The 16,596-nt window shown below is 50.9% G+C and overlaps 1 protein-coding gene across 1 annotated transcript; it reads right to left on the reverse strand.

Moving 5' to 3' along the window:
* On the reverse strand, nt 1–10,656 carry SFTPD (surfactant protein D). The gene is made up of 7 exons (XM_060091791.1): nt 10,458–10,656; nt 4,615–4,731; nt 4,227–4,343; nt 3,793–3,909; nt 3,322–3,438; nt 2,656–2,739; nt 1–377 (listed from the first exon to the last, which is right to left on the reverse strand). Exons 1-7 carry the CDS (start codon nt 10,654–10,656, stop codon nt 1–3), a joined length of 1,128 nt encoding a protein of 375 aa, XP_059947774.1.
* Nucleotides 10,657–16,596: the final 5,940 nt, after the last annotated feature.

The following is a 16,596-nucleotide window of genomic DNA, read 5'->3' on the forward strand; positions in this document are numbered from 1 at the left end:
TCAGAACTCGCAGATCACGAGGCACTGGTCTCCGCAGGCCTTGTCGTTCCATTTGCCATTGGAATAGATCTCCACACAGTTCTCTGCGTCTCTGCTGTTGTTGGGCTCCCCGGGGGCCCAGTTAGAATACACCAGGGGCTCCCCTGTGGGGTAGGTGAACGTGCCTTCCTTCTTGTCGTCGGTCATGCTCAGGAAAGCAGCCTTGTTCTGGTATGCGACCAGCTGTCTCAAGGCCTCGTTCTCGGCTGCAGAGCGTGGGGAGGCCATCTGTCCCCCGGCCTGTGTGCATACCTGCTGTGCATTCTGAAAAGTTTTTTCAAAACCTCCCGTCTTGAAGATCTTCTCCCCGACACCCCGGCCACTGGGGAAGAGCTCCACTAGGGGAAGAGGATAGTCAGGTTGGGGTGTGGCAGCACCTGGACCTTTGTGCTCCAACCAGAGCCCCCCAGCCTCCCATCCAGGGTACCAGGGCACCAGATAGGATGAAAGCGAGGCACTGGTTCCAGAGCAGCCCTGGCTCCACGATGCGCCCTGTGAGTGGTGCTGTGGTCTCCAGTTACAGGTGAGGACCCTGGAACTCAGGGAGCTTACATAAGGGGCCCAAAGTCACACAGCTGTCAAATGTAGAGTGAGGATCAAACCTTGTTGGATGTAACACTAAAGCTTAGATGTGCACTTTCTGTTCCTCCCTATGTCGTATGCCAGAATTGGTTTTTCAATTACTGTGTAGATTGGAATGACTTTGGCCAGGGAAATGACACGGTGCTGCCCAGGGCAGTTCCTAACAGTGTGGAAAACACCACGCAGGGGGCTCGCTCTCACCCCTGCATGATGGCTGGGCATGTGGGGTTGTCAGAAGGGGGTCTGTGCTGTGTGAAGGGGTGAGGGGAAAGGAGAGGAGAGGGTGGGGCATCTGAGAGCAGCGACATGCTAATCTCTGCACTGGGGACAGCCCAGTGTTGGCCTCTTGATATGCTTACGGGTGATGCCCCAGCCAGTCAGCCTCCCTGGACCGCTGGGCAGGGGATGAAGGCATCTGAGAGGTGTGTGTGGGAATGGGGGGCAGGAGTGGGATGGGTGCTGGAGAGACCCCTGTTTGGGAGTCAGAAGGCCACGTGTTCAGCCCCAACCTGACAATGACGGTCCAGGTGGGCAAGGGAAAGTCACTTCCCTTTTCAGGGTTTCCCATTCCTTATTTCTAAAGTAGGTGTACACTACATAAAAGCATCACCTGTGTGACATGTTAAATATCTCTTATTACTCCATCCTATCCCCATCCCTTTGACTTCTAGGCTCATGCATGGAAATCTTCAGGGCTCCTAAGAGGGTTCACTGGACTGGGTAGGAACCCAGACTACACCCTGACCCACTGCCCTTCTCCTCTGAGTAGTTTCAACAAGGACTCAGAGGCCAGATCCTCCACGGGGTCAGGATGGCACCCAGAGCAGCCCTGGGCAAGGTCAGTGCAAGTTCATGTGCCATAATTGGGTTTATGTCCCATGCATCTGGGTGGGTATGCATGTGCATGCGTGAATATGTCCATATATCCATCTGAAGGTACGCAGGTGGACTTAAGGTCCATCTGGATGTGTGTGCATATTTGTGTGTGCATATGTGTGCATGTGTGCTCATGTATGTAGATGGTGTGGAGTGAGTGATGGTGTTTAAGTACCCACACATGTGGCCGGTGCATATGCCCATGTTCTCCTTTGTTTGCATCAGTGTGCATATGAGCAAGTGAATGGGTATGCAAATATGTTTGTGGAGGGAGGAAAACATCAAATGCTGGAAACTCTCATCCTTACTACTTAGGTACTTAGTTGGCTTGAGTCCTTAGGAACCAACCCTATATCTCACCCCTTTATGCTCTATTCCTTCAGAAAAGTCTTCTTTTTTTGCATCATGAGGTTTGATGAATGATGTGGACTCAAAGCTGATGATGTCAGGGAGAGCAGGGAAGGGGGAGGGGGCAGTTGGGGACTGAGGCACAGTCCCAAAGGCACCGGGCACTCAGGTGCGCACTCCAGGAGACCTCTGCCTCCTTAGGATTCCAGGCTTAGGGAAGAATCTCTGCTTTAAACACCCAAGGAGATGCAGGGAGAGTCCAGCACTGACCAGAGACTGGAGGCAGCCTGCCCCTGCCAGACCCAGGGGCATCTTTAGGGTGAGATACTCAGTGGCCACACAGCAAGGTTGGGCCCCACCAGACTTGAACCCCATGAGCAGCATCCCGGCCCCTGCTCACAGGACTATGTCTGGATTCTCTGCTGCCTGGGCTGTGTAGCTGCATCTCTGGGTACTTGCATACCTGGCTCCACAGAGGGAAGAGATGCATCGTGGGTTGGGTGTCCCCTTGTCTATCATAGGGACATGCCCAGAGTAGGCAGGAGTGAAGGTCTACTGCACTGGTGACAAGGACTGCATCCTCCTCCTTTTCCCTTGCATCTACTTGCAGCTCCTGGAGCATGTGGCTGCACTGCTGTGTCCCAGCCCATCCTTAGCCCCACTCCCTGCTCCAGTTCCAGGTCCAGTCCTAAACATGGTCCCAGCCAAGTTCAATTTTAGACCCAAGCCCAGCCAACTCCAAGCCAAGACCCAGACCTAGTATGAGGCCCACCCTTGGAGTCCGGCTCAGGTTCAGGTCCAGGAACTCACCTTTCTTATACTGAGAGAAAGCATTCTGGAGGCGTTGTAGCTGCCCCCGTAAGGTCTCCACCTGCTGCCGGAGAGCAGTGATATCTGCAGGGCAGAGAGGTCGAGTGAAGACAGGTCCAGCACAGCCTGGGATCAGCTCAGAGCCCGGGCCTCAAGGGAAGGGTGCCCAGTTGCAGACACATATTGGGGTGGGGGTAAAGAACTGGGATGGACCCCTAGGAAGCCCACATCTGCTGACATAGGTGGGCCTCTGCTGCCCACAGGATTTTCTGTGGTTCTGCTATGAACACTGTTCTCTGAGCAGGTCCCTGCACCACACTGACACTGAACCAGGTGACAATGTAATTCCAAATTCTAGGAACCTGATAACACTTCCTTTTGGGGGGTGGGAGTAGAGGAATACATGTAGCTCCCATCCACTGGGTTATTTGAAGTTCAAAGCTATCTGATGAATTGGGAAGGGAGGTGTGCTCGTCCCAAAGATCAGATGGAAAAACTGCTCAGGTTGCCCTCCAGCGAGTCATAGAGGCTAAGACCAGCGTCTGCTTTGACTTCCAGCCCCCCACCTGTAACTAAGGGGGACGCCTGAGAAGAGGGCCTGGGAGGGCCTCCTCCCACCCTCCGTCCCCACCCGCGCCCTGGTGTGGCCCCCCAGAGCTTCCTTACCTAGGAGTCCACTCTCTCCCTTCGCTCCTCTGTCTCCAGGAGCACCTCTGTCCCCCTTCAGTCCTTGGGGGCCCCTGGCACCTGCAGGTCCCTGTGGACCCATGGCTCCAGAAGGCCCTGGGATCAGAGAAGAAGAGTTGGGTGAGTTCTGACCACATTTTCTAGCATTTTCACCTCCCCCAGTACATGGACTATCTTATCACCCAGCAATACACCCTCCCCATATACATATGACCCTCTGTGCCCTGAACCCAGCCTTGCATCCTCTCTGTATCCTGACTGTCCCCATCACCCAACAACCAACCTTCCCTGTACATAGACGGTCCCTGCTACTGGCCCTACCCTCTCCCTAGAGACAGACAGTTCCCAGAGCCCAACACTGGCTGTCGCCCTGGAATGCTAGCTCTGACCTGGCAGGTGGTGATGGGGGGCACAGGGGAACAGGAGCCCAGCCCGGCTTCCATCACTCACCTGCTGCCCCAGCACTTCCAGGGGCTCCGCGTTCACCGGGGGCACCTCTCTCTCCTTTAAGACCTGTGGGGCCTCTTGTCCCTGGGGAGCCCTGCATGCCTTTGGCACCCACTTCTCCTGAGGAAGGAACAAATTGGGAAGAACAAGGCTGAGAGTGCGCTCAGCACTTATCATTGCCTCGGAAGTGGAGCTTTTCACCCACAGCTCCAGGTGAGAGAATGAACTGGGAGACGGTGCTCCTTACTGCCTGGCCTCCTCTGGGGAGGGTATCGGGGAAATACGGTCAGTGTGGGAATCTGCGGGGAGAGGCCCTGGCAAGGCCTACCCGCTGCAGATGGTCCGGGCTTTTCCAGGCACTGTGCGCATGCATGCCTTAGGCCCCATCACAGACTGCCACGCCTCCTTCCCACACCTGTCACAGACCAGCCACCTACCACTGGGTCCAGTCTCGCCTTTGGGGCCTGGTGCACCTGCAGGTCCTATGTTCCCCTGCCTCCCTGAGGGACCGTCTCTTCCAGCTGGACCAGGTATACCTCGAGGTCCTGGAGGCCCTGGGGAAAAGGACCAGCCCAGTTAGTGACACTGAATCTCCTTGGAAGTGGGAATGCATAAAAGGTGAGGGCAGTAATAGAAGTCTGAGAGGCAGCATCCTCCTAAAGGTGTTGCACCACAGCAGCTCCAGTCTTCCCTGAAATAACCCAGTGCCACCTTGAAAACAACCTTCTGCCTCCTTCCTGGGGTAGAATCTGTGCATGCCTACCGGCATGTCCTAGCGACAGCACACCACCTGCAGACATCTGCATTCCATGCCCAGCTGCTCACCAGATGGTCCAGTGTCTCCCTTTGGCCCGGGTTCTCCAGCAGAGCCATTGTCCCCTTTGGGCCCAACTGGGCCAGCTGGTCCAGGCATCCCTGCTCCTCCTACAGGTCCTGGTAAACCTGTGGCAGCAGAAGAAATGGGCATAAACCTGGCCCCAGGCCCCGGAGGAGCCAGATGACATTCCTTCAGGGTTCTATAAGGTGTAGACACTTCGCCTCCACAAGACCCGGTCCAGTGGTGATCCAGGAAATGGGTGTCCACATCCCCATTTTACAGGGGAAGAAACAGGCTTGCCAGAGTTGGAGGCAGATGGAACTAAGACCTGCCTGACTTTCCATTCAATGCACCTTCCCCTGCCCCAAGGCCACAGTATTTATGGCAGGCAAGTCTGTTAGCTTTTGCCCTTGATCATGGACTCCTTGCCCTCCCCCTTCCCAGAACCAAAGTTTATAGCAGAAATGACACCTGATGCTAATCACCAGAGAAATATAAATAAAAACCACAATGAGCTATCACCTCACACCTGTGAGAATGGCTATTATCAAAAAGCAAATAACAGGTGTTGGAGGATGTGGAGAAAAGGGAACCCTCTTGCACGGTTGGTGGGAATGTAAACTGGTACAGCCACTATGGAGAACAGTATGGAAGTTCCTTAAAAAATTAAAAATAGAACTACCATGCAATCCAGCAATTCCACTTCTGAATATTTAACCAAAGAAAAGGAAAACACTAACACAAAAAGATTTATGTGCCTCCAAGTTCATTGCAGCATTGTTTATAGTAGCTAAGACCTGGAGGTGGCCTAGAGCCTAAGTATCCATGGATAGATGAATAGATGGAGAAAATGCAAGGCATATATACAATGGAACATTATTCAGCTGTAAAAAGGAATGAAATCTTGCCATTTGCAACAAACTGGGTTAACCTTGAGGGCATTATGCTAAGTGAAATATGTCAGACAGAGAAAGGTACCATACGATCTCACTTATATGTAGAATCTAAAAAACAGCATGCTCATAGATACAGAGGACAGATTGGTGGTTGCTAGAGGTGGGGTTGGGGAGCGAGCAGAACGGGTGAAAGTAGTCAAAAGGTACAAACTTCCAGTTATAAAATAAATGAGTCCTAGGAATGTAATGTACAGCGAGATTACTATAGTAAGTAATAACTGTGTTGCATGCTTGAAAGTTGTAAATGGCATAGATCATAAAAGTTCTCATCACGCACACAAAAAATTGTAGCTCTGTGTGTTGATGGATTTTGATAAGCCTATGGTCATCATCATTTCACAATATATACAAATATAAAATCATTATGTTGTTCACCTGAAAGTAATATAATATTATATATCAATTATACTGTAATAAAAAGAAGAGAAAAAACTATGTAACATGCTCTTAAAACTATAGAAATTAGACCAAATTATTATGCATCATTAAGTGATAAAAGTATGCTATAAACACTCTATTTAATATGATTCTGTTTCCTAAATATGCCCATGAATGTGTAGGGTGTGTGTACACATAAAACACATTGGAAAAACCACAAGAACAGCACATACAAAAGTGTTAACAGTTGTTGTTTCTAAGTGGTACCATTAAAGTATTTTTAATTTTCTTCCTTTTATCTTTAGTGACCACATATTATTATTTTTTACACATATTATTTTTTATTGGAAAAATGACCAAATATTTTCAACTTGTTACCGCAAGAAAGACTGCTTAAGTCTGAAATTATATGAGATCTACCTCAATTTAAGAATTTTACACTCAATTCTGTGAGTTTGGTTATTTTTTCATTGAGATGAAATTCACATAATATAAAATTAACCTTTTTTTTTGGCTGCGCGTGCAGCTTGCGGGATCTCAGTTCCCTGACCAGGGATCGAACCTGGGGCCCGGCAGTGAGAGGGCTGAGTCCCAACCGCTGGACCGCCAGGGAATTCCCTAAAACTAACCTTTTTAAATTTTACAAGTCATTGGCGTTTAGCACATTCACAACAGTGTGCAACTACCACCTCTATTTAGTTCAAAACTATTTCACCAACCCCAAAGAAGACCTCATACCTGTTATCACTCCATCCCTGCTTCTTCCCAGGCCCGGCTACCGCTATTCTGCTTCTGTCTCTATTACCTATTCTGGATATTTTATGTAAATACATACAATATATGAGCTTTTGTGTCTGGCTTTTTTAACTCGGAGTGACGTTCTTTTCTTTTTTTTTCTTTTTTTTTTTTTTTTTGTGGTACGCGGGCCTCTCACTGTTGTGGCCTCTTCTGTTGCGGAGCACAGGCTCCGGACGTGCAGGCTCAGTGGCCATGGCTCACGGGCCCAGCCGCTCCACGGCATGTGGGATCTTCCCGAACCAGGGCACGAACCCGTGTGCCCTGCATCAGCAGGCGGACTCTCAACCACTGGGTCACCAGGGAAGCCCTGGAGTGACGTTCTTGAGGCTCATCCAATTCGTAGCATGTCTCAGCACTTCATTCCTTTGTGTGACTGAGCAATGTTCTAGTGTATGAACACAACACGTTTTGTTTATCCATTCACCACGGATAAATGTTGATGGACACATGGGTTGTTTCCGTCCTTTGGCTGTTGTGAATAAAGCATTCATGTGCAAAAAGACAAGAGAAGAAGTGACACATGTCAGGTGCTGCTAACTTATTCATTCACTTATTTGTTCATTTCCTCATTGTTTCATTTATTTGTTCGCTGGGAAACGAACTATGGAACATAACTTTCTGCTTAGCACTGAGCAGGATGTAAATGTTAGCACAAGGTCCTGGTCTGCAAGGGATTTGTCACTGAATTTTAAACTGTGAGGCATGGGTAACGAGCAAGGAAGACAGTTTATGAGATGTCCCTCATCCCATCCCAGCACCTCCAACCCCAGCACACACACATAGTCGGAGGAAACAGGACTTCAAGGCTGAAGAGGATTTAGAGAGACTTGGAGAAGAGAGGTGACATTTCAGATTTGGAAACCGTGCTCCAGGGTAAGAAAGGCCAGGGCCTGCCTGGGTCAAGCATGTGCTGGTGGTGGGAGACTGTGCATTTGATGGGTGGCTGAGAGCTTCTGTGCTGGGCATTGTGTTCTGCTTTTAGTTACGATCCTCACTAGGCGTGAAATGGAAGCATAGAGGGTGGGCCCCGCATCCCAATCCCACAGTGCGCCGTGCTCAGGCAGAGATACCCTGGTCCCAGGCCAAGCCTCTCTTGGGCTCCCCACTGGCCGGTGCGGCAGCAGGTACATGGGAAAAAAGCCACTCCTTAGAGGGGAGCGTTAGAGGTTGCCCATCCTGGTGCACAAGCTGTGGAGGCCATGAGAGCACCCTTTTCAGCAGCAAGCACCATGCCTCCCAAAGCACTCATTTTGCATCCTAGCATCCCCCGAAGTCCTAGCCCTGTACTTTACTGCCACCCGAAGTGAAGCTTTATGCACCGCCGATTTGGCCAGTCTTAACTGTATTAAAATTCCTCCTCTCTTGGCAATTTACATTCATTTATTCCACAAGTATTCACTGAGCTTCTACTAGGTACAAGGCACTGTCCTAAATGCTGGGATTTTATTAGTGAAAAAAGCAGACAAAAACCAAATCCCTTCCTCATGGAACTTAAACTCAACTGCATAAAAATAGATAATCAAAATTAAAATGTACTACATATGATAATTTATCAGATCAGAATAAGTGCCACAGAGGAAAAATAAAGCATAGAGTATTGGTGGGGCTTTGCAGTGTTCTCTCTCCAATAAGAGGGCCAGAGAAGGACTCTGTCTGTGGCTAAAGCCATGAAGGAGGTGAGGAGTGAGCCATGGGGATGTGTATGGAAAGAGCAAGGTCCTGAGGAGGCAGGGGGCCAAGCGTGCTTAGGGACCAGCGACAAGCCAGTGTGGCCAGAGCCCAGGGAGAGTGAGAGGAGTGGAAGGAAGTGAGATCAGAGAGATCAGCGGGGGTGGAGGGTGGCCTTGGGGACTGCTGTGGGGTGTGAGGTTTTACTCCAAGGGAGATGTGCACCCCTGGAAGGACTCTCTCACTGAATCCTTTTGGGAGGGGGTCTTGGAGGTGCTGAGGAATGAGGGAATGGTCCTTGGAAATTCAGCCCCCCAAGCAGGGTCCAGGTCTTACTGGCCCTGCATGAAATGTCTGGAGCATCACCAAGTGATCCAGCTCCACCCTCTACCTCTGCCCAAGGGTCTCTCCTCTCAGGTCCATCTTGTCCTTTACAGCAGGTTCTTGGGACCACGTGCATCAGAATCTTGTCACCAGTGCAGACTCTGGTCCCACCCAGACCTACTGGGTCAGGATTCTGAGGATGCTCTGATCTCCAGGAAATCCTCAGACCCATAACAGTTGAATAACTAAAGTGCCTGGGACTGAGGAGCCAGAGCGGAGCCTGTCCTTGGTCCAGCTGTGCAGTGTTCTCTCTCCAAGCACCGACTCAAGGCCAGGCTTGGAACGCACAAGAAGCGGAGGGCTCAGCCACATCCATGCTGCTCAGAGGGCCACTGTAGGAAAGGCTCCCTACCCCACACCCTGCCCAGGATTCAATTCAGGGCCCCACTGGGAGCCAGAGAGAGCTGGCACCTTGAATACCACCCTTCTCCTGAGTTCACTTCCAGGCAACCTTCTCCAAGCCCCAGCCCAGTTATGTTGGAAACTACTTTCTGTCTGTTAAGGACAGACCGATAATTATCCCTTATCCTACAAAGCCTGGGGATGTTACCTATTCTCTCCAGCTTAAATGCTGTTCATTTTCTTCCTCCCCAGCCAAAATGCAAACTCCAGAAAGATAAAGACCTCAGTTGATCCCTGCATAACCCTGGCCTAGTGGCCCCTTGTTCTTGTTGCTGGTTCATTGAATTCTCACTTCTTGCCGGTAAGACCCAGATCCTCCCCAGTGGGGCAGTATTTCTCGGACAATTCCCTTAATAATCAGTACCTTTGGAAACCTCAGGAGAATTCACCTGATTGGTACAGCAAGAAGATGCAACTTTATCCTGAAGACTCAACAGGAAAATGAAGCCTTGGCTCAATTATTTGTCACTGTATGGTAGATATTATTCCCATCTACAGATGAGCAAACTGAGACTCAGAGACACTGAGTGGCTTGTCTCGGGGGGTCCCTGCTGTGGAGCTGGAACTAGCAGTCAAGCACAGATGTGTCTGATGCAGAAGCCCATGTCCTTTTCATCTTCCAGTTTGGGTTTCACGTAGCATCTTTGTGTCACAATTTCCCTACCTATCAAATGAGATTAATACATCCCTTATAAGACTTTCGGTGAGATTAAATAAACCGCTCAAGTGAACACCCAAGCACGGGGCTGAACAAAGAAATGTCAGCTGCCTTTCCTTCTCTCCTCTCTCCATAATGTATTTAGGGAAAATCCTTTTGACCAGGCCTGAGTATGGGGCCACAGAGCCTCATCCTTTCCCACCCCTCATGGAGTACAGTTTAATTGCATATTAAAAATATTTAACATCCTGCAGAGGCACCATTTAAGCAGAATGAACAACAGTTAAGTTCTGGAGTACGGTTCTAGAGGACCCCAAATACCAGTCATTTACTCACTGTTTGCTCATTCTTGGGGTGGGTGGAGTCAAGATCCTAGGGGAGGAATCAGGGCAGCTGCTGATGGAGCTGGGGGCTCGGGGCAGCCCGTCTTTGCCAACCAGTAAGGCTGTGTTTTAAGTGGGCTGAATATCTGGGGGAAACCCCCCCATGCGGGATGAAGAAGACCATCTCCAAGGTCAACACAGCAGAAAATCCAGAGTTTCTGGGTTGGTTACAATTCCAATGCCCACCCCTTCCCACCAGGACAAGCCCATGGTCCCAGCTCTACCTGGATCCCCCTTCTCGCCCCGGGGGCCTTCTCTCCCATCTCGTCCATCACGACCAGGCAGGCCATTCTCCGGGGGGCTACACATGACCAGGGTGCAGGCATTGGCCAGTGTTTCCTGGGAATAGGTCTTCATTTCGGCCCCCAGAGACCTTGGGGGCTGTGAGAGCAGGATCAGCATTGAGAGAGGGAGGAGAAGCATGTCCTAGGCAGAGGAACAGAAAAAAAGGGGACATGCTTTTGGTGCGAGGATGTGGATTTTAGGGCTTGGCCTAGCTCCTGGAGGTGAGGAGAAGCACTTCCTCTACCTCCTCTCCTCTGCTCTGGGGCCAAGAGCAGCAGAGCTCTGAAAGCAGTTTAGGGACAAGGTGGGCATAAGGTCTGGACTGAGAGGGCATGAGTTGACCAGCTGGACTTCTGACAGGGGTGACCAGCAGCAAGAACCTATTCTTAGATGCTCTGTGTCATCCCTTCTTGTGCCTCCCCTTGGGCACTGCCTTGGGCAATGCCATGGGCACTGTGGCAAGGATGTAGAATTCCTCACTGAGGCCATCTGTCACACCAGGAAGGACTCACTGAGAGCTCTCGGGAGGGACCCTTCCCATCTCTGGACCTCCTTCTCCCTTTCTGTACCAGTAAGTTGGTTGACTTAATTCCAACAAGGCAAACTTGTTTCCTCTCACTTGCTGCCTTGGATGGACTAGTACTGGTGGTCTCAAGTGCTGCCTGAGAAAAAGCCAGAGTCCCGAGCACTGGATGGGTGCATGACTGCATGTTTGCCAGGTGATTTGCCATTCCCGGCCTCCATGAGGAAAGTCCATGGGGCACCTAGAGTCCTGTCCAGGCCTCCTGAGAGGACTTGGAACAGGGGCCTCATGGAGGAAGGGGACGTGTGAGACGGGCACAGTCAGGGGAAGGCTAGTCTGGGGGAGGAAAGAGCAGATGTCCAAGAGTGCATCCGGTTACCATCGGAAAGGGACTCAGGCACTAAGTGAGGTCAGGGTGGGTGCAGGACCTGGCTCACTCCCAATATTGGGCTTCTTTCCTCTCTCAGAAACTGTAAAGTTACGAGCATGGTAAGGGCTCATGGGAGTTGCAGAGGCTGGGAACAAAGCCTGAGGACCTGTGCAAAGGACAGGGGTTCACCAGGCAGGCTGAGGTAGAGGGAGGGGAGAGGCTTCCTGGCCAGAGAAGTGTCTCCTTCCAAGAGGAAGATGAATTGCATTTTCCACAGGGGCTTCCAGACAATGGCATCTGAGGTCTGGTTGGTTGTTACATCCAACTCACCCAACCTCTCCCAGCCCAGGAAACACATCTCCTACCGAGCAAAGGGAGCAGAATGAAGAACGCTACTTAGTACTCCATTGTGCCCTCACCTCCAACAGCTACCCTCCGAGACGGGAGCAGCTACACAGACCTGCCTTCCTCAACACCACTAGGGTAAACCACCCAGACAGGCAGGAAGATATTCACCAGACATTGGGAAAACAGAATGAGAGGCAAGGACAGACACACTCACGGTTGCTTCCTCTAGGGCTCCAGAATCTCCAGGCAAATTAGAGTTCCCTGGGCAGGCACTGGCTATTTATTCACGCCCTGTAACGTAAGCCTCCCAGCCCCGGTCTCCTGAGAACTCTCATCAAGAAGCAGGGCAATTTACTTTCTTGTTGACACACTCAATTTCACCCCATCTGGGTTCCGGACACCTGCCACTCATGTTGATAAAACTACACACACATCACCTTAGAGTTCATAGCGCACCCTCAGCCCACGATTTCATCTGCACCTCACTGCAGCCCTGTGAGTTAAGTGGCAACATCAGTGTCTGTATTTCACAGATGTCCAGGAATCCAAGGTCCAGAGAAGACCAGCAAGTTGTACAATTACCTCCACCTCTTGCAAAAGCAGCTTGCATCTGCAGAGTCCAAGAGCCAGCACCTGCTGTGCCCACTTCTCTTTCTCCTTCATGTCCACATTACGTCTCAGATATTAGGAAAGAGGTGGGAGCTCCTTGGCATAACTGAGCAGTGGTGGGGCAGGTGGAAGGGCTGCCAAGGCAGCAGCCTGTGGGAGTCGGTGGCTGGGAGAGCTGCCACCCGGCAGGGGTCACTCTTTTGCTTCCTGCTGTAGATGTAGGACAGCCTCCCACTTGCCTTTTATGGGATGGCCTTCTCTTAACTTGGTTGCCCGAATCTCTGCACTTTTTTAGCCAGTGTTTGTCCATTACATGGCTCTAGTGGCCAGTTTGGATCCCTGAGCTGCTGATATACTGTTGTAACCATCCCCAAGGAAACTCTAACTTCCAGTGACTGTGGGGCAGTTGCTGGCATCTCTGCTTGCTTTTAGATCCCTGTGACTTTATCTCTTCCATCAACCCTTCGTCTAGGTCTACACACCAGCAACCCCAGGTCTCCAATCCTCTCCTTTGGCCACCCCACTGGAGGTGCTGACTTGCTCCTGGGTTTTGATGATCCTTGTAGATTATGGAATCTATAATGCCAGCTTTCCTCAGTTGGTAGGGAAAGGTCTTCTCTTTTCCATACAGCAATTTTTTGAAGGAGGATCCCATAGTAGAGAACCTGGGCCCCTAATGCTTGAGCTCTTCCATTATTAACACACAGCCCTCTGTATTCTAGGATGTTCATGTGCCCCCTAGAGATGTAGGTCAGCATGGAGGTTGAACTGAACATTTGTTCTTCTCTCCCCACAAAGCCTAATTGTCAAGTCTTATCCCGGTGGCTAGACAAACTCTCCTTATTTATGGTGACTTTTATTTCAGGAGTCCTATACTTTGTCTCTTCCTGCAAGCTGGCTTCTATTAACTGCCACCTCCTAGACTGTCAAATACATCCCTCATGATGCCCTCAGGCCCCATTATAGCACAGGATATGGTGTTTCCTTTGTCTAACTTCACATTCCAACAGAATCCAGTTCTATTTATGATCCAGCCCAGACACTCGTGTTGCAATGATAACCTTTGCTCTTCTCAGTTCCATCAACACAGGTGAGAAGAATCACAATGGCTTTCATGCAGAGGATCACTGGACCACGCTCTCTTCCCAATACAAAGTCCAGGCTGACTGCACAGTTTCTCTGGGAGCTGGTCACTGGTGCTGTACTGCAGCCGCAGAAATATCTGCACCCCCGGTGGACTTCACCAGCTGCACTTTTGCCAGAGCTAAGCTGTAGCCTCTGGTATTTTACCAGCTGCTTGTCCACATTACTGTTGAAGCACCCAGCTCAGTGGGCCCATGTAGGGTTAGGCCATTCAAGATGGCTGTTCTCTCGCTCTCTCTACATTCCCCCTGCTCGACGAGTCCCTGCTTCACTCACATGACTATCCAATCCTTTTAATTATAGGGCTTAATTAGTAACTGCCTACCTACTGCCCCAGCTGTTGGTTTCCTTGGTAACTGATGAGCCAACCTCCCCCTATAAATGGTAGCCTCCTCCCCCGAGTGAGGATTGTTATGTCTTTCCTGCTCTCTGCCAAACATGGTATGTTGTTGCTCTGGGACCCTTCTGCTTTGGACGTGTAAGATCCCTTGTCCAATAAGCCACTGATGTTTTTGTCACTATCTCCGGGCACTTTCTTCGGTCACAAGGCTGGGCATCAACAAGGCTTGCAGGCCTGCAGGGTGCAGCCCAACAAATGGTGAGTCAGCCAAAACGCTGAGGAAACTCCCGGGAGAGCTGAGATGCTGGGGAGTAAGGACGGGGAATGGGGGCTTCCTTGGTGGTGCAGTGGTTGAGAGTCCGCCTGCCGATGCAGGGGACACGGGTTTGTGCCCCATTCCGGGAGGATCCCACATGCCGCGGAGCGGCCGGGCCCGTGAACCATGGCTGCTGAGCCTGCGCGTCCTGCTCCGCAGCGGGAGAGGCCACAGCAGTGAGAGGCCCGCGTACCGCAAAAAAAAAAAAAAAAAAAGGACGGGGAATGGAAAGTTGCGGGGGTAATCCTGGGGTGGCCGGTGGCGTGTGGGGCCCCATGGCAGCTGACTACTGTGAGAGTTGTCTTTCTGTTGCATTGTATTGATGACATCCTGTTAACCTTAGAGTCTCTTTCCAGTTTAAAAGCAGCAGCCCAGTGCTTGTGGTTCATCTGACTGCATGAGGAGGGCTGGTGCATACCGACAAAATGCAAGAGCCTTTCTGGTTTTTTTTTGTTGTTGTTATCTACAAAATACAAACATACCCCTGATCTGCCACCCCCAAACAATTACAGACACAAGCTTTAAGGATATTAACTGAGGGACAGGCTTGTGAATTGGACGTGGCCAGTTACCCTGAAGGGTTTGTTTGGGACCTGTGACAATGGCAAAACAATAAGGGGCTCTGGACGCGCAGGCTCAGCAGCCATGGCTCACGGGCCCAGCCGCTCCGCGGCATGTGGGATCCTCCCAGACCGGGGCACGAACCTGTGTCCCCTGCATCAGCAGGCGGACTCTCAACCACTGCGCCACCAGGGAAGCCCCTGCTTGTGGTTTTTGGTAGGCCCTCTCTTGGGCTTCTGGTCCCAGCTATGGCAGGGGGCAGAGCAGCGATACAGGGTGATGGAGCAAAGCTATATGCAGCCTACAAGGCCTTACAACAGGTGGAAGATGTTACAAAAGGCCTACCCGAGTTGTCAAGCAATGCGAAAAACCCCACTTTAGCGGGCATGAAGTCCAGGCCTGGGCTGATAAAATGCCATACACTGGCGTTTTCAGCTGCTCTTCAACCCCACTGCTGCCAGGCTAATTGAAGGATGAGCGACCTACTTAAACAACATGTGAGACAGGAGACCTGCTGTCCCAACCTGTGGACCAGGAGGCTAACTCAGCTCATACAAACTTATAGCTAAACATCCCAGCAGCAATCATCCCAGTGCCTATGCCGTGTTAACCCAGAGGCAACTAGTCAACACCATCCGAGTTCAACTGTTGAGCACCCCAGGACCGTTGCCAACTAATGATCAGGACAGTAACTCACTTTTGCCCTTCCCACAGGATCTGCCCCCAGGGGAACATATTATAAATGGCCCTGGGACTGGCAGCTAAGTCCCCGGTGGTTTGGGTTTGCCAGCCCATGGAGATTAGGACTAGAAAGGAATTTATAGATTTCACCTTTCTTCTACCCAGCCCCACCTAAGACAACTAAGGTAATAAATCCAGGCCACTTACTGTAGAAAGGCGCCATTATATTAACCCTATGGTCTGTTAAACCCCCTCTCCAGTATTTGGCACCGGCCGTGGGGACTGAGGGTGGACAGGTGGTATGGTACTGCAGCTCAGGACAAAAACCACAAGCAGGGGCTTCCCTGGTGGTGCAGTGGTTGAGAGTCCACCTGCTGATGCAGGGGACACGGGTTCGTGCCCCGGTCCGGGAAGATCCCACATGCCGCGGAGCGGCTGGGCCCGTGAGCCATGGCCGCTGAGTCTGCGCGTCCGGAGCCTGTGCTCTGCAACGGGAGAGGCCACAACAGTGAGAGGCCCGCGTACCGCAAAAAAAAAAAAAAAAAAACCCCCACAGGCAGGGGTGCTGTTATGTCAGAATGCTGTTACCACTTGTATTTTGCTTAATGGTCGTGATCTTCCCTGTATCGAGTTGGTTAGACATCTTACATTTCGTCTCTAGTCTGAGCGGAGGGAATCTGTTTGCAGACTGGGTGACAGCGGTGGCCTCACCGCAAAATGAGTCTGACTGGTGGGTCTACAGTGAGATACCACTGTTGTCCTCCTCTGGAATTCCATGAACAACTGACCCGATAAGCGCCTGGCCCCAAAGTTTACCCACATTTTGGACTCTCAGTACTCTCTAGCTGCTGTTGTCTGTATCGAATTTGTGGTATCTGGTAGCAGTTCACCTCTACATAGCTGACCCCAGGGATATTGTGGAAGAGGGGCGGACTAAGATTACAAGGGTCATGTGGGATATGTAGGGGGGGAGTGTATGGTCAGGTCGTTCAAGATGGCTGTTCTCTTGCTCTCTCTACATCCCCCCTGCTCCAACAGTCCCTGCTTCACTCACATGACTATCCAATCCTCTTCATTATAGGGCTTAACTAGTATCTGCCTACATGCTTGCCCCTGCCCAGCTGCTGGTTTCCACAGTAACTGATAAGCCAACCTGACATCAATTCCCCCTATAAATGGTAGCCTCC

The sequence above is a fragment of the Mesoplodon densirostris genome, chromosome 1 (assembly GCF_025265405.1).
Source record: "Mesoplodon densirostris isolate mMesDen1 chromosome 1, mMesDen1 primary haplotype, whole genome shotgun sequence".
NCBI lineage: Eukaryota > Metazoa > Chordata > Mammalia > Artiodactyla > Ziphiidae > Mesoplodon > Mesoplodon densirostris.